General features: G+C 52.4%; 4 protein-coding genes across 11 annotated transcripts; 2 read left to right on the plus strand and 2 right to left on the minus strand.

The window, feature by feature from the left end:
- Positions 1 to 80: 80 nt before the first annotated feature.
- Positions 81 to 3,275, minus strand: AUP1 (AUP1 lipid droplet regulating VLDL assembly factor). Of its 4 annotated transcripts, XM_090281590.1 has the most exons (12): positions 3,019 to 3,260; positions 2,801 to 2,938; positions 2,571 to 2,721; positions 2,168 to 2,352; positions 1,833 to 1,905; positions 1,668 to 1,741; positions 1,364 to 1,430; positions 1,159 to 1,261; positions 902 to 1,021; positions 679 to 788; positions 374 to 492; positions 81 to 257 (listed from the first exon to the last, which is right to left on the minus strand). In XM_090281590.1, exons 1-12 carry the CDS (start codon positions 3,066 to 3,068, stop codon positions 137 to 139), a joined length of 1,311 nt encoding a protein of 436 aa, XP_090137716.1. In that variant the 5' UTR covers positions 3,069 to 3,260; the 3' UTR covers positions 81 to 136. The 4 variants fall into 4 exon arrangements, with proteins under 4 accessions (XP_090137716.1, XP_090137717.1, XP_090137719.1 ...); XM_090281591.1 differs by lacking the exon at positions 2,801 to 2,938 and having other exon boundaries at positions 3,019 to 3,258; XM_090281593.1 differs by lacking the exon at positions 81 to 257 and having other exon boundaries at positions 491 to 554; positions 3,019 to 3,274.
- Positions 3,204 to 6,579, plus strand: HTRA2 (HtrA serine peptidase 2). 2 transcript variants are annotated; one of them, XM_090281588.1, is made up of 8 exons: positions 3,294 to 3,951; positions 4,054 to 4,258; positions 4,348 to 4,542; positions 4,753 to 4,785; positions 5,017 to 5,122; positions 5,263 to 5,332; positions 6,023 to 6,118; positions 6,224 to 6,579. In XM_090281588.1, exons 1-8 carry the CDS (start codon positions 3,446 to 3,448, stop codon positions 6,387 to 6,389), a joined length of 1,377 nt encoding a protein of 458 aa, XP_090137714.1. In that variant the 5' UTR covers positions 3,294 to 3,445; the 3' UTR covers positions 6,390 to 6,579. The 2 variants fall into 2 exon arrangements, with proteins under 2 accessions (XP_090137715.1, XP_090137714.1); XM_090281589.1 differs by lacking the exon at positions 5,263 to 5,332 and having other exon boundaries at positions 3,204 to 3,951; positions 6,224 to 6,409.
- On the minus strand, positions 6,528 to 21,152 carry LOXL3 (lysyl oxidase like 3). 4 transcript variants are annotated; one of them, XM_090281584.1, is made up of 17 exons: positions 21,096 to 21,152; positions 19,574 to 19,907; positions 17,356 to 17,519; positions 16,573 to 16,787; positions 12,788 to 12,844; positions 12,098 to 12,157; positions 9,745 to 9,964; positions 9,330 to 9,510; positions 9,018 to 9,172; positions 8,609 to 8,776; positions 8,319 to 8,481; positions 7,893 to 8,136; positions 7,680 to 7,795; positions 7,470 to 7,606; positions 7,268 to 7,379; positions 7,013 to 7,087; positions 6,528 to 6,839 (listed from the first exon to the last, which is right to left on the minus strand). In XM_090281584.1, exons 2-16 carry the CDS (start codon positions 19,893 to 19,895, stop codon positions 7,014 to 7,016), a joined length of 2,388 nt encoding a protein of 795 aa, XP_090137710.1. In that variant the 5' UTR covers positions 19,896 to 19,907; positions 21,096 to 21,152; the 3' UTR covers positions 6,528 to 6,839; position 7,013. The 4 variants fall into 4 exon arrangements, with proteins under 4 accessions (XP_090137710.1, XP_090137709.1, XP_090137712.1 ...); XM_090281583.1 differs by having other exon boundaries at positions 6,528 to 6,911; XM_090281586.1 differs by lacking the exon at positions 12,098 to 12,157 and having other exon boundaries at positions 6,528 to 7,087.
- Positions 21,153 to 21,987: 835 nt separating this feature from the next.
- DOK1 (docking protein 1) lies at positions 21,988 to 24,797 on the plus strand. Its single transcript, XM_090280297.1, has 5 exons — positions 21,988 to 22,077; positions 22,382 to 22,681; positions 22,851 to 22,944; positions 23,129 to 23,313; positions 23,551 to 24,797. The coding sequence occupies exons 1-5, from the start codon at positions 22,018 to 22,020 to the stop codon at positions 24,298 to 24,300; spliced, it is 1,389 nt and encodes a 462-aa protein (XP_090136423.1). The 5' UTR covers positions 21,988 to 22,017; the 3' UTR covers positions 24,301 to 24,797.
- Positions 24,798 to 24,851: the final 54 nt, after the last annotated feature.

Consider the following 24,851-nt stretch of genomic DNA (forward strand, 5'->3'; position numbering starts at 1 on the left):
CACAAACCTACAAGGAGGACCTCATTCCCATTCCCCCTAACTTGAGAAAAAAGGAAGCTGCGTAGGAGGCATTTTAGACCTTGAGTGAAAACCTTAAGTTTAATGTGATATTGGGGGTAGCCCCATCTCTCCCCTCCTACCACCCACCCATCCGGCCTGGTGAGTTGGGTGAGGGCTGCCCCCAGTCTCCGTCCTGCGGCTCTGGGTGCCATCCTGTACTCAAGTCAGCCTCCTGGGCCTGTCTCTCTGTGAATCTCCTGTGGGACATAGGGAAAAGACATTGTGTGGGCTTTGCCATATTATATATTAGCTTCATAATTAGCTCCCTTCTTCAACCTGCCCCTTCCTACCCACTGTCCTCTAAGCCCCTCACCTTCTCGCGTATTCATACAGTGCCTGCTTGCGCTCCTGTAGGCTTTCCTGTCGGGCCCAGGAGGACTTGGCAAATGTTAGGGCTGTGGGCTGAGGGGTCACCGGGCCAGAGCTGGGGAACTGAGGTGATCACAATGTCAGAGGGCTTGCGAAGTCATCATCATTAAACACGCATCGAATGCCTACTTTGCAAGAGAGGCACTGTGCTAGGGTCTCAGGATCAAAAAAGAGACATCAGGGATAGGGAGTATGTAGATTGCCCCATCCCACCCCAAGTCTTGGATGTGACCATTTCCTGGGTCTCACCTTAGGGGCAGAGGCTGTGGGAAGTGTCCCCTCGGTGATGTCTTCAGGTATGAAAGCTACAGCTCCCTCAAGTAAATTAGTGATGGTCAAGTCTACACATCCAGTCCTGGCTGGGGAGAAGGGAAGAGAGAAGGGATCTGTTTCCCTTGCTCACCATTTCTCCTCACCATCCACTTTTCATCTCTGTGCCTGTCTTTCTGTGTGAGGTTACCCTTTCCCATACCCAGGTCTCTCTGGATGACGCCCAGTGGCACATGGGGTAAAACCTCCTTCACTCTCTGAGCCAGAGTTGTCAGCTGCACATCAGAAGCCCGGCCAGGGGAGGGAAGGAAAGACGACTGGACTGCAAAAAAGAAATCCAAAATATGGTGAGTGGAGAATGAGGAGGAAGGAAAGGCTGACTAGCACAGGAATAGGGAGGAAATCACAATTTGCTGGAAAAAAACAAAACAAAAATATTTGTATACAGAGACTACACACCTGATTGGGGGCGCAATCTGGGGTGTCTTTGTCGTTTCATGTGCTCTGCTTTGTCTGCTGGAGTGAGTCGTGTCCCTCTTTGACCCAATTCTTTGGCCACCAGCTAGGGAGAATTGGAAGGTTGGGAGAGTCAAAGTCTCAAACCTTCTTCCCCTTCTGCCTAAGGAAAGAGCCCCACATCCACCCTGCCTGTGTACCCTACCACCTGTTGTACACGGAGGGCAAACTCCTCATTCCCTTCCCCCAACTGGCGATGAACAGGACGGAGCCACCTGCAAAAAGCAAGCCAGGGCCATGTTGGGGACACCAGGGGTAGAGGCTGTCACCATTTCCCTACTCTGATACCTCTTTTCATGGGACAGTGGGGGTGAGGGTAGAGAGTATTTGTATTGCACCTGTGTTGAAACTTTGATATTAAAAGATCTACAAACGGACAAGACAGAGGCAACTACTTTCTTGACCTTGACATGAGCTTTTCCCAGTCACCAAAAAGTAAGGACAGTTAATACCTTACTTGATACACCGTGAAAGGGACGAATAGTGACCACAGCAGTTCTGAGAACCAGGAGGCATCTGACACTGTCTGAGAAGAAGGCATGGAGATCTAAGTCAGGGCCTAGGAGTGGGAAACTTTCTTCCAAGCCCCCCAAATTCCCTGTCCAGCAGGCACTCACCACAGAGACTAGGGGTCTCTGGACTCGAAGGGTAAGAGGCTGTACCACATCCTGGATAGAAAATGGCCAGGAACTAGAAGAAGGAAGAGAGTAGAATGGGATGACAGCCAGCCCAGTCAGCAACTCATACCAGACTTAAAACAGGAGGAAACTCTCAAACTGTCCAAGTAGATAAGTTGAGAATTAAAGAAATTAAGAGGAAAGAACCAAAAAGTGAACAGACAGGTAATGAACTAGGAATGGAGAAGTCAGGGCTGAAGAAGGCTGTGAAAACCTGAGGGCCCCCAAGCCCGACTACCTACTCATTTGGAGACCAATACCTGTAGCTCACCCACCTGAAGTGCAGGAGCCCCTCCCGGCCATTGGTGGCCTCTTCCTCGGGGAATAGCAGCAGATGGGTGGGGGGAAGCCTCGTGGAAGCACAGAATCTCTTGAGTGACTCCACCAACTCCCCCCGCCCATCCATCTCCATGAAGCCCCGAGACCAGCACACAAAACTGGGGGGACTATTGAGTAGAGGCTGGGAACAGGGAAGACAGAAAGCAAGAAGAAAAGAATGTTGGGAAGTCAGAAAACTGGCATATGGGGTATAGGAGCGGGGTTAGGGGTAAGGCCTAGTATCTCGTGGTCTCCAAGGGAAAAACCGGGCGGGCAAAGGATAGCCTTGAGCTGGGCCCCAGGGGGACTGCACGTGTCGAATTCGTCTTCGACGCTCCCCCTCCCCGCTGCCCCACTCACGGTGCTACAGTTGGTGAGCAGGTTGACTATGTTGTGGTCGAAAGGTGTCACGTGGTTGGAAATCAGGACCCTGACTCGGTGATCCCTGAGTCCGGAGTCCTCCTGCCGGGCCACGAGCCCCAGCACCGCACACATGGTCCGCACCACGAACCTGGGGACGCAGGCAGTAGTGACTGCACTATCTCTGGCTGGACACAGTCCTGACCCTCCCCGAGCAGCGGGGTCGGAACCTGCGAAGGATGCTGTCTGGCAGCGCACAGCTGACCAGGAAGACGTGGATCCCAAGAAAGAGGCGCAGGACAAGAAGGCAGAACCCGATGGGCGCGTAGAGCAGCAGCGCGAGGAGCAGGAAGCCGTCACCTGGGAGCCTGGGGGGGAAAGGCGGGTTGATCGGGCGCCGAAGGCCGAGTGGACCGGGCAGCCGGCCTCTCTCCGTCTGAGCTCTTACCGGTGCGAGTCAAAGAGCCGCTCCGGCCCCGGAACCGGTGGGGGCTCCATCGCGGTTGCTTTAGGGATGTCCGGTCGTCGCTGCAGCCGCCATCTTCGCGACCCGCCGCAGGGGCTCCTGGGAAGGCGGAGTCTATGGGCCAAGGCCCAGGGTGCCGGGATCCGAACTGCTGAGGAGCCTCGGAAGGGCTACAGCCCCAGCATGCCTCGCGGGCCCTTGGGCCACCTCAGAGCTCGCGTCCCGCAGGGACCACAATTCCCGGCATTCCCGGGGAGGGGGGCGGGGTCGACCTCCCGGAATCCTGGTCCGGCGTGCATTCCTGGAGGACTGCAGATACCGGCGTGCCCCGCGTCCCGCGGTCCACCAGCTTACGTCCCGGGCACCGCCTCTGTGTAGGGCGGGCGAGGAGGCAGCCGAGGCGGAGCTGATGGCTGCACTGAGGGCGGGGCGGGGTGCAGGCTGGAACCTTCAGGGATGGCGAGCTTTTGGGGGGATTCTCTGGGGGAAGGCACCCCTGTTGACCCCTGACCTCCGGGCCCTGCTGACGTCAGGAACTCCTGACCCTCGGGTGGGAGTGATTTACGAGACTCCCAGGCTCCGGGCCAAGTTCTCTGTGGGGGTCCCCGGACCACGAACATGCCTGACGTCGGGGACTTCGGATTCCCGAGCGCGGCTGACTGCGGGGACCCCAGATACTCAGACTCCGGCGGACTCAGGGACCCCTGGAGCCCGTCTGCGCATGTGGCTGGCGGTGGCACTGGGCGCTGGGGGGGCAGTGCTGCTGTTGTTGTGGGGCGGGGGGCGGGGCCCCCATGTAGTCCTTGCCTCTGTCCTTGGCTCACCGCCCACCTCTCCCCGGAGTCAGTACAACTTCATTGCGGACGTGGTGGAGAAGACTGCACCTGCTGTGGTTTATATCGAGATCCTGGGCCGGTAAAGATGGGGTAGACCAGGAAGCACCGAAGTCGCGGGCTAGAGGGCGGGCGAGCAGGAGTATTCCGACTTCCTCCCATGCGTGCTTTCCCCCTATTGCAGGCACCCTTTCTCGGGTCGCGAAGTCCCTATCTCGAATGGCTCAGGATTCGTGGTGGCTGCGGACGGGCTCATCGTTACCAACGCCCATGTGGTGGCCGATCGGCGCCGAGTCCGTGTGAGGCTGCCTAGCGGGGATACCTATGAAGCCACGGTCACAGCTGTCGATCCCGTTGCAGACATCGCCACGCTGAGGATTAAGACCATGGTGGGGGTCCGGGCAAGCCAGATCTGGTAGGGGCTCTGAGTTTGCTCGCGTCTCCAGATGACCTGTCCCTTGTACCCATTCTCCTTTAGGAACCCCTCCCCACATTACCCTTGGGGCGCTCAGCTGATGTCAGGCAAGGGGAGTTTGTTGTTGCCATGGGAAGTCCTTTTGCACTGCAGAACACGATTACATCCGGTATCGTCAGCTCTGTTCAGCGTCCAGCCAGAGACCTGGGCCTCCCACAAACCAATGTGGAATATATCCAGACTGATGCGGCTATTGACGTGCGTACTGAGATGGAAAAATGACAGTCTGGGTTGGGGGAGGGAGAGAGACTGTGGTGCAGGCACCAAGTGTGATAAAAGGTGGGTGAGTCTATACTATATGGAGGTTGGGTTACAGAAATGTAGAATTTGGTGAAAGTGCCTACATCTTGGTATGCCCCCAGTCATAGAGTCCCTGGATCTATTTCATATTTTCTCCTTGTCCTGCAGTTTGGAAATTCTGGAGGACCCCTGGTTAACCTGGTGAGTGGGACATCCTTCCTTCCAAGAATCGCTGCCCCAGGTCAGTGTGGGAAGGGGAGGATTTTTCCCTAATTCAGTGAGGTTGGGTCAAGTTTCTGAACAGTCCCTTGTTAGCTGTCTCCCTGAATCCAATCAGATCTCTCCAATTCCCCAGTGCTCCCTGCTGTTCTTGTACCCCCATCTTTTTTCTACTATCTGTTTGGGCTATGGAATTATTGACTCTCCTTGCAGGATGGAGAGGTGATTGGAGTGAATACCATGAAGGTTACAGCTGGGATATCCTTTGCTATCCCTTCTGATCGACTTCGAGAGTTTCTGCATCGAGGGGAAAAGAAGAGTGAGCCTGGCTTGGGGGGGAGGAGTTCCTTTAAGTGGTGGGAGGAGCATTGATTGGGCCTTGTTGGAGACGGGTCTGTTGGGAGAAGAGAGGGGAAAGAAGGATGTAGCTGGGTGGGCTCATTTGTCTCTTTATCACAGATTCCTGGTTTGGAATCAGTGGGTCCAAGCGCCGCTACATTGGGGTGATGATGTTGACCCTGACTCCCAGGTATGAGGTTTAGTGGTAGTGACCTGTAGGACTGCCATTAGTGGGCAAATGGCACTTCTGTTGAGATTTATTCTCAGAATATTCTATCTTTATCAATGCTGAACTGCCTCACTCTTGGAGCTGTCAGAAGAGCTGTCCTCTCTCATCCTCTTGACTTTTCACCCCATTCCATTTTGCACAACTGCCACCAGATTGATTTCATTCCATCACTGCTTTGATTTAAATCCTTCAACCTATTAACCTGGTGTTTAGGGGCCATTTTCCATTGTCCAGACCTAGCTTCCTACACGACTGTATTCTGTTCCAGCCAACCTGACTCCCTGTTCCAGGTTTATATTTATGTTGCTCTTTTTTTTTTCTTTTTTTTCTTTTTATGGTTAAATATCGGGCCCATCCTTCTAGGCTCAGCTTAAGTTCTACTCCTTAAAGCTTAGGATTCTAGAACAAGAGTAGCGCTATTGATTTCACAATATGTTATATTGTTATATATATGTTATGTGGAATTAGGCACCTTTTCTATGCATATCCCACTTGTAACTACTAGAAGGCAGAAAGTAAATTGCTTTGTATCTGGAGTACCTAGAGCATTCCCTGTCTGTATAGTTGTTAGTGTTGATGAGAGATTTACGGTGAACCTAAAATGGGGAGAGAACCTTGGTGTGGTTAACAGGGTGATCTGTGTCCTTTCAGCATCCTTGCTGAACTACAGCTTCGAGAACCAAGCTTTCCTGATGTTCAGCATGGTGTGCTCATCCATAAAGTCATCCTGGACTCCCCTGCACACCGGTGAGGGGGAGACTGCACTATGAGGTGGAGATGGGTGAGATGTACATGTGCCTTTGAACTAGGCTATCTACTCCCTCCTTTCTCTCTGTCCACCTTTTGCCATAGGGCTGGTCTGCGACCAGGTGATGTGATCTTGGCCATTGGGGAGCAGCTGGTACAGAATGCTGAAGATATTTATGAAGCTGTTCGAACCCAATCCCGGCTGGCAGTACGGATTCGGCGGGGACCAGAAACACTGACCTTATATGTGACCCCTGAAGTTACAGAATGAAAAGATCAGCAAGAGTACGAGGTTCCTGCTCTGATTTCCACTTGCCTTCCTGGCCTAGGCTCTGAGGGCACCTGGACAGAGGATTAAACGAACCAGTGTGGGGCAGGTCCCTCCAACCACCAGCATCAATCCCTGGGCTCTGAGGAATCACAAAAACACTTTTTATATAAAATAAAATTATACCTAGCAACATGTTATAATCAAAAATGAGGCAGGGGAGTGCTGATCCTCTCTCCCACAAAAAAGGCTAGAGGTAATGCTGTATTACCCCCCGAATTGAGGGGATATACTGGAGCTGACCATTCTGACCTTCCTATTCAAGAAAACGAGCTGCTCTTGTCATTTGTTCTGGCCAGTTAATCAGGTGCTGCTCTTTGTGGTGAGCTCAGTTAAGTGCTGGGCCTGGGAGCCAGGATTTCCCATACTGGGCCACAGATCCAGAGAGCTGGCCTAGGAAAGAGGGTGATAACTTCTGCTTGACAGCTCCACATCTGTTATGCACACAGGATGAGTGCGGCGGACCTGCTGACATCAGGGGTTCCTTGGTAAGCTGCTGAGGTAATGGCCGCCTCAGACCCCTGCTATTAGGGGCCAGTGTGATTTGAAGAGGTGGGTATTAGCACCTTAAATGATCTGGTTGCTGGTCTGGCCAGGGTAGCGTTCGAACCTCTTATTGGCCTCTTCACTGAAGGCGTCACCTGCAAAGTGAATGGGTGGTTTGGGCAGGAAAACAGATCCATTGTGGGTAAGGGTGGGTAGAAGTGGAGAGGCTGGGAGATCCAGAGGTGGGTGGGAAGGCAAACAACTTGGGGAGAAGAGAATGAAGACCTTTCCCTCCCATCTCCCAGTCTTCCTGGGCTGCTCTTCCCACCAAATACCAATGTGGCAGTTGTGCACCCAAACGCGATGTCCATCATATTTGCAGTTACATTTCATGGCATTGTTGGTAAAGTCACTCTCTGCTACTTCAGAATTGGGGTTGATGACCACCTGTGAGTGGGAGAAAGGAAACATAATTCAAGGGTGTCTTGAGTAAACACTCCTTCCACTTGCTAACAGGATATATCAGACCCCAGGTACCTGCAGAATGTAGTTTCCTGGCTTCACATCTGTGATGTCAATCCACTGACAGTCAATGTCATGTCGGTAGAGATCCCAGCAACCAACAGTGATGCCCTGCTCTCCAAAGTTGGCACACTCATACCTCTTAGAGACATCTGAAGGCATAAATCAGTGTGAGGCAAGGTTGTGGGATGGAGGTACTGTAGTCCATTCTAGGCCCCAACTCACCCTCCTGACACTCTGTGTCTTCTAGACAGAAACTAGCTTTGTGGCCCTCAGCCACCTTGGTGCCATTGGGAGTAAGGATATCATAGTGAGTGAAGATGTCCATACTGTGGTAATGCCTGTGGGGACAAGAGACAAGGGAACCCATTTCCTTTACTGCCCCCAGCAGGCTCACCCTATCCCCAGTGGCCTTGCTCTTCTACTTGACCCACTCACCCATGACACTCGTGCCACACCCAAGAGTGGCGCCCAGCCTTGGGCCTGAAGTCAGCTCGTCCCAGGTTGTGGATCTGGGAGGAGAATCGGAGTAGACGGCGGTGGCCATAAGGCCAGTTGGCTGAGCGGGCTGAGCGGGCCAGGCAGTTCTCTTCTGCTGCACAGTATAGCATGTGCAGGGGCCGGTCCTCGATGTAGGCGGTCTCCTGCACCAGTGCTGAGTGCAGCAGCAGATCTGATGCGGCTGCACCCAGAAAGGAAGGGGAGTGTTAGAAGTCACTGCTGAAGGGTGGGGATAGATGGGGGTGCTTTCATCCCCACCCTTCAATAGGAGTGTATAAAGCTGGTTTGTTACCCTTCCGGATTACAGCCCTCTCAGAAAGGAGTAGCCCAGAACCTCCCTTCCCTGGCTGGCTCTCCACTCACTTTCAGAACAGATGACTCCAGCAGTGAAACGGGTTCCTGTCCTCTTGCAGGCAGTGTGGGTGCCATGGTGAGCACATTGGTCCAGGGACTGCTCAGTCCCTGTGCAGTGCACTCCACTCATCACTACCTCTGTTATATTCCCTGAGTCCCAGTACCAGGTCTCCTGGGGACATATGCCAGTGTTTCTGTGAGGCCCAGCCTCCTGGGCCAAAGGACTCATTTCTATAGTCCTCTGCCCCAAACAAAGGCTTTGGAGGCAATAACCTTGTTCCTCTCTCCTTCCCACTCACCTGCAGGCCATGGTTGGCATAGCCCAGTCCAAGTTGCCTACAGACCACCATGGCCTCCAGTGTCCCCCAGTCATCCCCACAGATGAGGCCCCAGCGAAGGGGCCCAGGTCCCCCTATTTGCACCTCAACTCGCCCTTCATATCGGCTGCGACCCCCACTGAGTCGGATCTGTAGTGACAGAAGGGAAGAGCTGGGAAAGCTTTTGGGGTGGGGCAGTGGGAGTCTGTGGCAGGCATGTGGCTGAAGGGTGACTCAGAGGCACATAAAGGGCAAGCAGTGGTGGTGTCAGGTTAGAGCTGCAGGATTGCAGGGGCCCAGGGCAGTGGTTGAGGAGCCATCACACTTCAGAGTGTGATCAGGACCAGATAAGATGTGAGGTATCTGAGCCAAGGTGGAAAGTATGACTCACCCTGGTCTCTACCCCAGTGTAGGGCAGGTTGCATCGTACTCCAGCATCCTGGCCATGGGAACAGTCCTCAGCTGTGATGTTCTTGTGGGGGCATTTCCAGAGGGAAGGTTCCTGTCCAGAGCATCGAACTTCACTCAGATGGATGGCACCCATGCCTAGGGTCATAGACCAAAGATCAGGAGGTTGTAATTGGGCCTTCATGGTCTATCCAGGTGTTTCCTTCTTTCCAAGGATTGTATTCCACCACCACCCCCCGCCCCAAAGAGCGTGTACATCTTCCTTCCCCATTCCTCCCACCTTCATCTCCCTCACCCTGCCCCATGCGGGCACCACTCAGAGCCTCTCGAGCACTCCCGAAGCCCAGCTCCCGACACACCACACTGGCTGCCTGTAGGTCCCACTTGCGGTCACAGACTGTGCCCCATGTGCCAGCCTTCAAGACTTCCACCCGGCCCTCTCCAGGGTGGGCCCCACCCTTTAGACGCACTCGGACCTATAGAGAAGAGAGATATTCCAGTGGCAGTCAATGGGAACATCAGCAGGGCTGAGCAGACCTGGAGATGAATGGTCAAAGGGATGAGGGTGGGGTCTAAGGTCTGTGGCCCACCCGCTGGAAGGTTCCTCTCTGTCCTTAAAGGTCAGGGCTGTGCTTAGGGGTAGCCAGGCTGGGGGGGGGGGGGGGTTCTCCACCTAGGGTGGGGAAGGTCATAGTCACTGTCTCACACACCTCCCCCTGAGGTTTCGACTGTTGTTGCTTCTTCTGGCCACTGGACGTTGCGTAGAGAGGACCTGGCACACAACTCACCACCGCAGGGGCACCCCCAGGGCACCTGGTGGTGTCATTGGCACGATAGAACTCCAAGGAGCAGAGGGAGAGGTGGGCCTCTGTGCCCACGCACGCCACCCCATGCAGACCAAAGGAGTGTTGCTGCCGCTGGGCCAGCAGCCTGGGGGGGAGGGGGACAGGAGTGGGGAGCAGCAGGGTAAAACAATGCTCCTGCCTCTTGGCTCACAACCCTCCTCCCACAACCATTTTATCCCCCCTCTTCCCCTCTTTCTGCTATGCTGCCCTCCAAAGAGACAAAGGGAATGAATGGTGAGTTTCCAGGCTGAAAGAGCCTAGGTTACTCAGACAGCAGGGTCTATGGGACCTCTGCAGCAGAAGAACCCTATGGGAATGCACCTAGTCTTGACATGCCTGGTAGAAACCTTGCTCCAAATGATTTCAGGCTGCTGACCCTAATAATGGAGGCTGAGGCCAAGGCCTCTGTGCAGAAAATGGGAAGCTAGGACTGCCCAGTAGGAGCAAATGGGCAGGAGGGGGCAGCCGACAAGAACAGGAAGCTTGAATACCCAGAGTGGGCAGATTCTTCTATTGTACTGATAATGGAATAACTGAATGAGTCAGGAAGCAAATGAGTGAGTAAATCTTGGGTTTAAATGGCTCCTTAGAGGCCGGAGGACTTCCAGGCCAGACTATGACAGGCAGTTATGGGAAGAACAGACCAGATGGGGGACACATGAAAGACGGGCTGGTGTATGTAGGGATGATGGTATTTAAATGCAAGACAAACAAAAGTTAGGGAGATTATATGGCCAGAGAAGGACAGCGAATATGAACAACAATGGTAAAGATATCCTCAGACCTGAGTCAAGCTGTGAGTCTTTAATGAGGCAGTCTGTGCTTCTGCAATTTAAATATAACAGAAAGAATGTTCCATAGCCACTGGAGCAGGAAAATGGGACTAAACTAGGGATGCTTGAGAGAACAAGGGGACTTGTTTATTGACACCAACTGAATGAGAGACCGCAGTGAGGCATGTGAAATACATTCTTCCCAGGATACCTGGTTCAAGCCCAGAGGGGAAGGGAACCAGCTGTGAGGCCTGGTATTGGTGGAGTGGGCCTGTGAGGTTTGACAGGGAATTATTACAGCGATGTCCCTCAGAGGAAGAAAGGAACATGACAACTTGAAGATATTGACTAGGAAGACAGAGAGGAGGACATGTTTACAAACACAGCAGATAAAGGAAGCCTGGAGACTTGACAGAATTCCATTGGAAGCTTAGGATAAGAGGATTCTGAAGCTCAGAGATCAGGTACTCTCCCAAAGTCTGATTTGGCCAAAAATAAAAGTCAAAGAGGCCATCACAGGAAAGAAGACATCTCTCTTCTGGACTCCCTCCTCCTCTTTCCCCACAACTAACAAAGTAAAAACGGCAGTGTGCACTTTAATGTGGGGGTCAGGGAAGGCCAGAATATGGCCATGTTGGGCAAAGATGACCCTAAGCTAAAAGACACTACATGAACACCCTCAAATTCCAAGGTCCTTTGAAGGTACCAGAGGAAGGAGCTGGAGAATGAGGGGTACCAGGAGACCAGTGGATGATCTCAGAACACACTGAAGAGAGGAGGGGACAATAGAAAGGGATGAATTCTCTGTACCTCAGCCACTGCTGACGAAGTTATCAGGGAGACTTAGCATGTGCAAATGGCCCTTGGAAGCCTAGTGAAATGTAATCACAGGTTGGAAATGTTTCAATCACTTGTGTTCTCTTTGAAGCAACCCAGAAGGAAAATTATGGAACTGGGAGCCTAATTGTGTCAGTGGGGCCAGGGAGGATCTCATCCCTGGTTGAGTTTCCAGAGGGGACACTGAGTCTTACCTCCAGGCCAGTAGAACTTGTTTTTAAAAATTAATCAAATAAAGGCAGGATGGAAACACCGACAACTTTTTAGGGGAGGGGCAAGCACGGTGCCCGAAGGACAAAAGTGCTAGAGTTTCTACTAGAATTCACTGGGGGACGATAAATGAGTTAGGTGGAACAAGGGTAGTCAGTGGATGAACTCCTACAGAGATTTTCAAAAATCCTGTGACAAGTGTAATTCCCCAGAGACATAAGGGCGAGCCTTACTTTACCATTCAGTGAATCATCTGGAAGGTGGTCTGTAATAGCTGCTGCTGCTCCTCCACCTCTTGGGTGAAGGGCAGTCTTGCACCCCTTCCTGACCACAGCCCAGTTCTCGGACTCATGGCTAGGTGCTCTCTCTCCTGTCCACCCAGCCTAAACTTTATTTACCTCTTGATTGGCCCCCTGCCCACTCGGGGTTTGGGTTTGACCTTATGCTTGGTGATTGGTCTGAAAAAAGGAGAAAGCAATTAGTGGAAGTAGTGGTTAGGTAATATGGCCCAGGAAAGGCAGAGGGTGATTTTTTTCCCCTATGTCTGGGGTGGACCCCCTATGCAGAGTGTGGGAAGGGGTAAAGTAAAGGCGGCCCAATTTGCCACAAACTCTGACTGCTGCATACCACCGAAGTGCATTTTAGGATCTCGTGCTGCTCTCTGGATTCAGCAACAGTGATGAGAAATCTAATTATGTCAGTGCAGGTGGGTGAAGGGAGGAGGTAAGAGGAAAGTTAAGGCAGATGAGAGAATGGGATTGTGGGTGAATTAAGGGAGAAGACTGGGCAAGGGAAGGAAGCATGCAGGTGGCTCAGGCTGCAGCCCAAGCTATTTGGGGGAAATATAAAGATGAGACTTCGCCTCAGCCATTCCTTCATTATTCCTCCTTGTACTTCCTAAGATCAAAGCTTGCCCATTCCCATGCCTGCCTCCTCTCCCCATCCCTCTCTGGAACGGCGATTTTGCAGTCATAGCCTTAATTCATCAGCTTGGGTTTGGGGATGGACATGGATAGGCTGTCTTCCATCCATCCACCTCCTGGGGCCACAGGTGTGTGCAGGAGGTCCCGGGGCTCTTGCCCCATTACCTTCCAAGGGGCTTGGGGCGTCGGGCTGAGGCTTTGGCCGCTCGCTTCCTCAACTTTCTGTGAGGATAAGACAATAGCAGAGTCAGGATCATTCTAGGACCAAGTGGGAAAGGCTGGTGCAGCTAGGACCAGGCACAAGGTTTCTTTTCCTAGAACCAAAGGGTCTGTGGTGACAGGATATCATAACATCAGATACCCCCAAGGCTCTACCCTTCACAGCTGTTTGGCCTCATAAGCACATGACCAGGTGGGTAAGCAGCAGTAAAGGGCATGGGCTCAGGACTGGTAGAACCCCTATACCAGGACCCACAGAAATTAGGTTAAGACGGATGGTGGCTAAGAACTCGTGCATTGATATTAAGTCTGATCTAAATCTGAGGGAAGGGCTAAGGGAAAGGGCATAAGTAGAAGGGTGTTAGGATTGTTAGGCTTGCCAGACTGACCAGGTGAGGAGAGAGAACTGGCCTGGTCACATCTAGGGAGGTGGACTGTTTTTTATTCTTGGATGCTCTCTGGCTTCTGGTATTTCCATGCCTGAGGCTAGTGAACCAGGACCAAAGACCATGGTAGGAATATCTAAGGATGTCAACTTGTTTTGACTGGGGAACATGAAGCCAGGCTGCTTAGGATGACAGCACCCTTCCTGACCAAGTTAAAGCCTGTATGCTTTTAGTCATTCACAAACTGAGCTCATCCCCCAAACTTACTTCTAGGGAAATAAGTTCTAAAACCTTATTTCTTTTTCATTAGTCTAAATATTTGACCTATTTTATTCTTCAAGATGTTGCCTTAAGTCTAAGGTCTGAAAACTAGGTCTGTTTTTCCTCTCATTCCCCCTTTGATTTCAAAGATTTAACTGTTGCCTCCTCTTTGTCCTGTCCAACTCTCTATGATTGAATGCAGGTCCTGTTTGTCTGTTCTTATAAGTTTATGAACCCTGTTATCATCTTAGTTATTATTTCTTTGAACATGTCCTGCTCTGCTGTTGCTCTTGAGAAGTCATGTTTAGATACAGTATATGGTGTGAAGAGCACTAATATTTTAACATATAGATTCTAAACAGGACTGAAGCTGTTGGGTATTTCCTGCCCTGGCTACTTCCTGAGGATGTACTTAGTTGACCTTTATGCCAAAACATCCAATATGTCCAATATTGCTAGTGAAGAGTCTACAGTAGTTCTCAGGTCCCTTCCCTAAGGCATTACTAAGAACTTAGACTCTTTCATCATGTAAGAATAATGTAAAAAAAATTTCCCCAATGTCCTATTCTCAAATATGTCTAAAATAAAATACACTTGGCACTTTCCTTTCGCCAGTAACCCAGAGAGATCATCTTGACTTCCAGAGTAGTGCTCAGAAAGATGTAGTATTATTTAGAATCTAGAAGTACCGTAGTATCCTGTTACCCATGAGAATGCCTCCCTTGTCTGACTTGAAACCCCCAACACATTCCCCTGGATTTTTTTCATTTATGATCACTGTTCCTGAAAATGCTAGTCTGGATTTGTGCATAGCTTGTGCTCTCACCTCCTTTAAATCTTTTCTCAAATGATGCCTTCTCAAAGACGCCTTTGCTGACCACTCTATTTAAAACTGTAATCCCACTACCATTTCCTGACCCCTTCCCTGCTTTATTCTTAATAATTATACTCCATGCCGTTCTTACATTCTCATTTTACGATTCCTCCCTAGTCCATGAGATCAGGGACTTTTGTCTGTTTTGCTCACTGTTGAATCCCTACAGTCTATAACAGCCCTTGGCACACAGTAGGCATGCAATAAATAACACCGAATGGACAAATTTCTACACTTTTGTTTGCGCTATCCTCTTCACTTGAAATGCTTGCTATTTAAATCATACTCATCTTTCAGACCCTGGTGTTTGGATTAGGAAAGATAAAGAACAAACACAGAGAAAAAAGTATAGCCCCAGGAAAATAATAGTCAAGGAGCACATCACATACATGCTTTAAAACAGTTGTGTCTCTAGAGCAGATAAAGTGTATTTTGGGGGGCTGAAAGAAATTTCAGATGAAAATTTGAGCAAGTATGGAAAAGACTGGAAGTTGGATAATATATTGACTTTTAAAAAGAAGAAAAGGATTCCTCAACTGACAGATCAGTAATACTCTATAGAGTAAGATTTGAAATAGAAAGTTTGTGAACATTGAGGGAAAATTATGGTGATCCTTAGAGGCCTAAAATGCTTTCAGTAAAAATTAACTCAGTCAAACCACCATGACTTTCTTTTTTGAACGATTACTAATCAGAGGGCTGGAGAAAGGCTATGAACATAGTATATCTGGGTTTTAGCAAAGACTAACAAAATCTGTGAATTTATTATAGATAAGATGGTGAAATGTTGTCTACATCATTGCAGTGTTCAGTTGGTTCCCAACTGGCTGAAATAACATCTTGTAACTAATGATAAAAGGCTTTATGTAAACCTGGAGGAAAGTTTCATAAGAAGAAGCAGGCTTTAGTTTTAAACATTTCAACAGTTACTCTGATGAAGCCTGAAGACATAGCTATCAGGTCTGTCTAATAAAGGAGATTGGGAAGAATGAAACATGGAAAATAATGTCAAGATTCAAGATAATCTCATGGGATCATCATGGCTTTCAAAAAGGTTTTAAAATCATATAGCAAATTAATAGAGTAAACTCAACATGGATTTAGGTCCAAATAGGCTGCGCTATCAGTATGAAAGACAAGGGAAGACCTGAATTGGTTTTAGGTGATTACAAGTTCAGTATGAGCAGTGGGATGCTGCCTCAACAGAAAGGCAATGAAAACTCTAGGCATGCTTTAGTCAAAGTTGAGCATTTCTCTGATCAGACCATGTCAGATCACGCCAGAAGTAGTGTGCACAGTGGAAGGTCACCTAGATGTCAAGAGGTTTTTCTGCAAAACTGATCTAAGGAAATGCTGAAGAAAATAAGCATTTTTAGCCTGCAAAAGTAGATTATAGAGAGACTAAAGATTTCCACATTTCTCAAAACGACCAAATCAGATGCTCCAGGGAAGGGAGACGCTGTAAGCACTGAGCTGGTCCCCAGTGTGCTTCGCTATTCTGGAAGGTGGCTCGTACACCAGGGCTCTCTGGCAGGTGGAGGGCCGAAGGCTATTCTAGAAAACATACCTAGAAGTCCTTAGAGCTTTCGTGCTCACAGGGCACCCAACTGGCTGCCTGAATGCAGGGCGGGGCGCCCTCCTCCTCTGGCTCTCAGGGACTGTCCCTAGGTTGGGGACACACCGCCCCGCGAGCAACACGAACCAGTTCCAGTCCTCAGATCCTGGTCACCCAGCCCTGCGCAGCACACAACTGGCGCCCGCCTGGGCCAGGTGCGTCCTTTTCCTCTCCGAACTCGAACTCGGGATCCCGGCTGCGCCAGCGCCGTGACTTTAACCGCCTGTGGACCGTCGCCGCTGGGCGTGGCTTCGAGTCTGGGCGCGAGGCCCTGAACGGGACTCTGCCTGCCAACCGCTGGCGTCACTGCACCGACGCGCCACCGGCCGCCACTCACCCCGCCCCCGCTAGGGACATCAGAGATCAGGAGTCTCACGGTCCCCTTGCAGGCCCGCCTGGAGGAGCATTTCATGGTCTCACAATATTTCTCACCTCTCCAGCCTCGCAATGGTCTCTCCTTTCCCCCACTGTCCCAGAACTTCCCCTCCTCCCCTGCCTTCCGTGTGCTTGGATCCTCTTAGAGGTCTCTCAAACCCATTCTTTAAGGAGCACCCCTCCATCCAAGTCTGCTCCACCAGCACCCGTATCCCTTCACCTGTAGAAAGCCGTGTTGACCCTCTTTTCGCTGGGAAAGCCCAGCATCCCGCAGACCACGTGGCTGTTATGGGCGCTCCAGCCTTTGTCACATACTTTTGACCAACCATCGGGAAGCCTGACTTCGACCAGTCCCTCGGTGACAGGCAGGGGTCGCCTGCCCCGCCCAACTGCTGGTCGAAGTCGCACCTCCTCCACTTGCAGGTGATGCTCTACCTGAGGATGGGACCACAAGCACAGGAAGGAATCACATGTCCTGCCCCCCTTAAGGAACCCACATTGCACGTGCTTCCTGCAAACCCAACAGGGGAGCAGGGGCTGACAGATGCATACCTCCCCCAATGGTGTGTTGACTGGGGTGTGTGGGGTGTTGAGTGGAAGGACTGCTGTGATGTGCCCTGAGGAATGATCAAGGGTGCTAGGAAGGAGCACCTCACTGTCTGGAGCAGGAGGGAGCACTTCACATAGGAAGTGGCATTGTAGGAGGGGGCAAGTAAGAAGGGAGATGTTCCAGGGTGTCCTGGGGACCAGGTCCCTGCCAGATTTGTTAATGTTGAAACAAATCTGGATTTTTCAACATCTAGGAGCCCTACCATTTGCCCCCACCCACCCAGCCCCCAGCTTCCTACCAACCCGAATTATCCAGTGGGGCATACGGAGTCCCCTACCTTCTAGAGTCTCCTCTAGCCACATATAACACCCCATAGCCCTCTCTGTCTGGCCATCCTGGAGTGTGTGTGTGTGTGTGTGTGTGTGTGTGTGTGTGTGTGTGTGTACTGCAGACCTCAATGACATTGGAGTCAGAGAAGCCAGGGAGGCGCTGGTCCTTGCAGATGACCCCAGCATCCTCATCATGGGTACAGTCACTGTTTCCCCAGCCCCTGGAGGCACATTCGGTCACACTGTGTTCAGTCCCACTACAGCCCAGGTTGTCCAGCCAGATGCGGCCTGTGGAGGGAGAGATGAAGGGACAATGAGGCTTGGGGAGGTAGGATGGGGGGAGTTGGGGAGAGTGAGAATGGAGTCTTCACACTCGGCCATGATGATTCCATTTTTCTGGTAAGATAATGGGTGATGAAGGGACAGGGGACCCTAGATGGAATAGGAAAGAAGGCATAGAATTGATGCAGGATTGGTGGTGACTTGGGGATAGTCAGGAATTTGGTACCGTGAGTAAAAAAACAAGAGAATACAACAAAAGTTTGCTCAGTTCTTACCCACTCAGTGATAGTTCAATTAACCAAGTACCTATTGTGTGTAGGCAGTCTGCCATGGTGTGTACATACATGATCATTCTTAGAACAAAGCTGCCAGAAGATATTACCACTGCTTGATATAAAGAAATGAGTGTTCAGAGAAGTAATTTGCCTAAGACCACATAACCAATGGGGGCTTAGGGGTTTGAGCCATTTGTGAGACTTGGGAATCTAAGGTCTTTCACCTCAGCTTCCCAGTTTCCCATGTGTTCACCCTGTCTGTGCTTCCACATTGCTCCTTGTTCTTCTCTCTGCCTGGGCCTTACTGAAATGGCTGTTACTGACTTCCTCTCAGAATTGAGTGGACCCTAAAAGGTCATCTGTTTCAGCCATTGTGCAGGGACCCCTGAAGCATATCCTGACAGGACTTCCCCAGCTTCTGCTGGGGCACCTACTGCCTGCCCCACAAGGCTATGGGAATGATCACAAAATCCTTGTGAACTTAAAAAAAAAAAATTATTTTTATTTATTTTTAGAGACGGGAAGGGAGGGGAAAGAGAGGAAGAGAAACATCAATGTGCGGTTGCCTCTCACATGCCCCCAGCTGAAGACCTGGCCTGCAACCCAGGTATGTGCCCTGACTGGGAATTGAACTGGCGACCTTTCATTTTGCAGGCTGGTGCTCAATCCACTGAACCACACCAGCAGGGCCCTTGTGACTCTTTATGACTTTCCCCTACCAGGTCTGATTCAGTCCTTTGATGCCATCCAAAAAAAGTCCCTCAGCCACATGACTATCTTCATATTTGAAGATAACCGTCATGTAATTGCTATCCAAGTTTTTTTCCTTTTCATGTCAAAAATCCCTGGTTTTTTCAGCTACTCATCCTTGAAACTTGGCTTCAAATCTTTCACATCTGGGCCCTGGTTGGGTAGCTCAGTTGGTTAGAGTGTCGTCCTGCTATGCGAAGGTTGCTCGATCCCCAGTCAGGGCATGTAAAGAATCAATGAATGAATGCATAACTAACTGGAACAATAAATTGATGCTTCTCCCCCTCTGCTGTCTCTCACTTCCTCTCTCTCTCTTTCAAATCAAGCAATAATAAAAAAAAATCTTTCACAGTTAGGCAGCTCTCCTCTGAAAGAATTTCCATTTTCTATCATGTCTCTTACAATGTGGCATCTACAAGTAGTTTAGAAGTGGTCTAGCCAGTTGGAATTGGGGTATCAGCTGCAGACTGTACCAGCATCTGTCTATCAATCCCATTGTGGGCTCGTACAATGCAAGCACCCCCAAGGCCTCAGGCGGAATTTCTCCTACACTCCTAATAGCCACATTCATACTTGCTCTAGTCAGTTCCAGCTTGTTGATTTCAGCTCTGGCCTATAATGTGATTTTGTCAGCTGCAATATCTGTGATCCTGTCTGGCTTTGGGTCATCCAGACATTATTTACCTGCTCTCAGCTTCTCATTAAAGCAGCTGTACTTTAACCATACAGGGCTCACTTTAACAGAGCTGTGCTCATGCATGGCTTTGGATAATCATATTTTATTCAACAGAAACTTAGATATCTTCTAGTCTTTTATCACATGGGGCATCAAGGCTCAGAGAAGGCATTGACCAGCTTAAGAACACACAGCTCTGAGAAGTGACTATGTTGCCTGGTTTATTACTCGTGGATTTACTCAACACTGGCTATGCTTAGTGTTCTGTGTCCCTGTGGCTGTGCCATACTGATGGTCTCTCTCCCTGAACTTAGGTCACATTGAGGTAATACCTAGGCTACACCTGGAGCAGTGCTCACCTGTTCCAGGGCCATATTTGGCGCTATGGGTCCAGCCTGTGGCCTCTATGAAGCCCAGCTCCCGGCAGAGGACATGGGCTGCCTGTAGCGTGAAGTCATCATCACAGATGGTGCCCCATTCACCAGCTCGCTGTATCTCCACACGGCCCTCGAAGGGCTTCCTGGGGAAGCCAGCCAGCCGGAACCGCAGCCCTTGGCTCCCGGCCCTCTTCTCAGGGGCCATGGATGGGGATGGAGATCCCAGGCACGAGCTGCACAGCAGGCACAGCAGGCACAGCAGCAGCCCCCACAGGCTCCACTGCCAGACACTGACAGGTCGCATGGCAGAGAAGGCCTGGGTTCCCCAGAGAGAGAGTGCATGTGAGAGAAACTGAGATTGAGCCAGCCAAGGTCCGAGAGAGAGGTCATGAGAGGAAAAGAGACACTTAGTAAGACCAGAGACAGAGGGAAAGACAGGGACTAAGACAGTGAGAAAGAAACACTAAAAAGGGGCTGAAACACAAAGTGAAGGAGGCATAGACTGAGAGACTCAGATTGAGGAGAGAGAGAAAAGGAAAGGGAGAGGAAGGGGGAGAGAGAAGGAGGGAGGGAGGAGGAAAGACACACACACACACACACACACACAGTGCTGATGATGGACAGAAGGGGGTTGGGAGAGAGCCAGGCACACAGAATTGGGGAATGGCTGAGAGATGCAGACAACAGGTGAGGAGGAGGGGGACTAATAGGAGCCAAGAAGCAGAGGCCAGAGGGACCTAGATGACCCCATTCAGCCAGTTAGACAGAGGACAGACAACTACTGATCATGGAGAGAAGTAGGCAAGGGGGCTTAGGAAACCCTCGGCTCTAGGGTCGCATGAATGGAGGCCAAGCCCAGAGTCCTATCTGGGCAGATTCTGAGGCAGAGCGGAGAGACTAGAGTGCACAGAGAGCCCACTGCATGCCCTACCCAGCACACAGGCTCTCACATGCTCTGCAGGTCAAGAGGCCCAAGAGGGCTAGGCCTCAAGTTGGGTGGGGGGTGTGGTGGGGTGGGGCTGTCCAAGCCTCCTGCCAATATCGCCACCACTGTCACCGGGCAACCGGAGGCCGGGGCACCATTCAGCTCCTCAGCTAAGGCCTCTCTGTCTGGGGCTGAGAACAGCTCCTCTACAACGGGCAGTGGAGGGGGGCGCCCAACACGCTTCCCCACACTCAGACAAACAACCCAACAGGACAGTTTTGTTCTGGGGACATTTTGGCTTAGGGGCACAGGGGTCAGGCCTCACAGAGCATTCCTCAGCCTTAGGGCCCTCCCTGCTGCCCTCTTTGAAAAACCCTGCAGTCCCTCCACCCCCACCCACCCATTGCCCCATATCTGCCTCCTCTTTCCAGTCTTCTTGTCTCATTTTTCTTTGACAATAATAAAACCTTCAGCTGGTTGGCTTCCCCTCGTCTCCATCCCACATCACCCCTACACCCCGGTCCCTCCACCATCCTCTGCATCCGCAACTCCCCTTCCTCGGGAATGTGTCTCCCCTACCTTTGGCTGAGCGGGGGCCCTAGACGCTGGGAGAAGAGTTCTGGTCCTGGAGATCAGTCCTAGGGCTTCCAAAAAAAAAGTACTCGGCCTGGGAGACTGGACCCCTCCCCTCTCTCCCCTCTCTCCTTTTGTCCCTCCCACGTCCCCTAGAGCCCTCCTACATTCCGCCTTCTCCCTGAATTCCTCCCAGGCCAGGTCCCTCCTCTAGGTCCTCCCCTCCCCCCGAGGAGCTAGCTGCCACTGTTGCTCCACCTCTCCCTGCCCCTCCCCTCCCGGTCGGCTCAATGAAGCTTTCTTTTCCCTCGTGTTGGAGGCCGTGCAGCCGCGGTCAGGCAACTGGACACTCAAGAGGCCACAGGGCAGCGGACTGGCCCCAGGCACCGGCCCCTGCGGCGGCGGAAGGCCAGGGCTCAGCTTTGGGCTCCGGAGAGCCTTCCAGGCCTGAGCGCCTGCTCCGTGGAGAGTAAACAGCCAGGCTAGAGGCGGTTCTGGTTGGGGGAACTGAGGCTAGGAGGACCCACGTGGCTCCTCCGGGTCCCCAGGGTGCCCGTCAGCACTTTCCAGGTGATGTCACGGCCTTCACTACTAGGTCACGTTGAGCATATGACGTCAAATGCAGCTCCCAAGCCCAGGCGCCAGAGCCCTCTGGCGGAAACCGCGAAGTTTCCCTTGGTGGAGCCGTTTGCGCCCGTCTCAGGGCTGGGGATAGGGTAGAGGCCTGGAGGGAGTGTGCCGTCCAGTTTATCTGGAGAGGCCCCTCTCCCTTCTTGCGCCTCTCTTCCCTTCCGCTTCGCGGTTCCCCGGGGCCGGAGCGGGGGCAGGAACGCCTCTAGTGGACCCGCCCCGCCCCTCCCCTTCCCCGTTCAGCCCCGCCCCGCCCCCGGCCCCGGGCTGGGAAGCGAAGACGGAACCGCCGGGGGCCATGGACGGGGCCTTGATGGAAGGGCCGCTCTTCTTGCAGAGTCAGCGTTTCGGTACCAAGGTAGCCCGGGGCAAGGGTGCCGCCCGATTAGAGCTAGGGGTGGATGAAAGGGCCCAGGAAGGGGGAGGGAGGCAGTAGGTAGGAGCGCGGCGTAGGAGCCGCGAACCCTGTGAAGTTCCCGCGGAGTCTCTTTGCACACTGCGGAGAAGTGGCTGCCGGCCTTGGGGCACGCCCTCTCTGGTCCTGGGGAGACTCAGCGGCATCCTCTTCGGGAAGGCCTGCGCTAGTCCCTCGTTCCCCGTTGGGGCCGGGCCGCCAGCCCTGGCTCGCTGTCTCCCCAGCGTCTCTCGCTCTCTTTCCGCAGAGGTGGAGGAAGACCTGGGCCGTGCTCTACCCGGCCAGCCCCCACGGTGTAGCGCGCCTCGAGTTCTTTGACCACAAGGGGTCGAGCTCTGGAGGGGGCCGAGTGGCCTCGCGTCGCCTGGACTGCAAGGTGATCCGTCTAGCTGAGTGTGTGAGCGTGGTGCCCGTGGCTCTGGAGAGTCCCCCTGCGCCTGGAGCCGCCGCCTTCCGCCTGGACACCGCACAGCGCTCCCACCTGCTGGCGGCCGACGCGCCGTCCAGCGCCGCCTGGGTGCAAACGCTGTGCCTAAACGCCTTTCCGGTGAGGGGGCCAGGATTGCTTGCGAGGGGCTGGGGCAAGCCGAACTGGGCCCCAGAGGCGATTCGGGGTGGGGGTAGTTTCAGCGGCAGAGGAACTGGGCTGGCTTAGACCCTCGAAACCGCGCTGAGGGAATGACAGTGTACTCGATACTCTTTTCTCTTTACCCCAGAAAGGCAGCTGGGCTCTGGCACCTGCTGAGAACCCACCCAAGCGTTCTGCCCTGGAGATGCTGGAGAACTCGCTGTATAGCCCCACCTGGGAAGGTAGCCGCCTGAAAAGCTGGGTAGGGATGGGATGGAAAGAAAGGTGCCCAGGGAAGGGGTTCATTAGAGGTCCCAAGAACCTAAGGGGAAGTAGGAAGTTCCTGAGAGCTGGCTTACACATGAGTGCTGAGACGACCTGTCCCGGTCCCAGTCAGGTGCCAGTCTGATTGCACATTCCTTCCAGGATCGCAGTTCTGGGTAACTGTGCAGAGGACTGAAGCAGCGGAGCGCTGTGGCCTGCATGGCTCCTATGTGCTGAGGGTGGAGGCCCAGAGGCTGACTCTCCTGACTGTGGGAACTCAGAGTCAGATACTGGAGCCACTCCTTTCTTGGCCCTACACTCTGTTGCGTCGCTATGGCCGAGACAAGGTGGGTATGTTGTCCAGGAGGGCTGGCTTTCTGGGTCCAGGGCCGTGGGTGGAGTGAGGTGGGACAGAGCAGGAAGGTGGGAAGCTCTGCCTTCTGATAACCCTTTTTTGCCTAGCCCATGAGCCCATCTCCCTCCTCAGCTAGTCTTTTCTTTGTAGACCCTCTAACTAGTTCAGCCCTGTGACTCACCATGCCTGATGGCTCTTGGTAATGTATTTCCCTTCATACTCTTTCCAGGTAATGTTCTCGTTTGAGGCTGGCCGACGCTGCTCCTCCGGCCCTGGAACATTCACTTTCCAGACAGCACAGGGAAATGACATCTTTCAGGCTGTTGAGACTGCTATCCACCAGCAGAAGGCCCAGGGCAAGGCTAGTCAGGGGCAGGATGTTGTTAGAACTGATTCCCGAGAAGAACTGGCAGAGCAGAAGCTGGCTTCCCACCCTGGCGTCCAGGAGCTCCCAGGCAGCCCTCCGGCCCTGTATGCTGAACCCTTAGACTCCCTGCGCATTCCTCAGGGTCCTTCCCAGGATTCCCTATACTCAGACCCTTTGGACAGCACCCCTGCGCTGGCAGGGGAGAGGGTACAGTTAAAGAAAACTCTCTATTGGAACTTGTATGAGCATGTGCAGCAGCAGTTGATGAAGGCCAAGCTGAAGGACCCCAAAGAGGACCCCATCTATGATGAACCTGAGGGCCTGGCCCCAGCTGCTCTCCGGGGCCTTTATGATTTGCCTCAGGAGCCCAAGGATGCCTGGTGGTGCCAGGCTCGAGTGAAGGAGGAGGGCTATGAGCTCCCCTACAACCCTGCCACTGATGACTATGCTGTGCCTCCCCCTTCTCGGATCACAAAGCCCCTCCCAGCTCCCAAGCCCCAGGGCCTGGCCTTTCCTGAATCTGGTGCTGCAGCTGACAGTGGCAGGAAAGGCCACAGCTCAGACACTGTCCTGTACAGCCAGGTCCAGAAGAACGGGGCCTCAGGGAGCTGAGACTTGTGGGGCTCTCTAGTGCAGGGGCTGACAGGACTGGGGTCAAGTCAGAGGGCTCCACCTGAGAAGCAGGGCAAGGCTGGGATTGCTGATAGGACCGTGGAGAGGTGGCATTGGGGATCAAAGAAACCTGTTAGAACCAACGGGAACCAGAGGGCTGGAGGGGCCTGTGTGAGACTAGGGGGACCAGACAGATCAGGAGAGTCAAGGGAAGAATGATTAATCCCTGGAAGTCCTGGAAATGGGACAAGTGGCAGGGGCTTGGGGATGGGACCTGGTGAGGCCAGCATCCCTAAGTCATCCCTGCAAAAGGAACAGACAGCTGCTGGAGCAGGTCTGTGGAAAGGGTGCTTCATCAGAGTAGGTACAGTGGGAGGGGCCTGCATGGAGGCTGTAGGGAGATGCTGGACTATGCCTGGATCCTTTGCTCTGCATTGTGTTTTGCCAGAGATTTATTTTTTAAAGTTTTATTCTCATTAAAGTCAGTTTGAGTTTAAGAGGTCTCTGTGTGTGAATAGTAACAGAGGGGACAGCAGAGGCAGTGTATGCTG

This window comes from Furipterus horrens, unplaced genomic scaffold, assembly GCF_987537825.1.
Source record: "Furipterus horrens unplaced genomic scaffold, mFurHor1.1.pri manual_scaffold_6, whole genome shotgun sequence".
Taxonomy (NCBI): Eukaryota; Metazoa; Chordata; class Mammalia; order Chiroptera; family Furipteridae; genus Furipterus; species Furipterus horrens.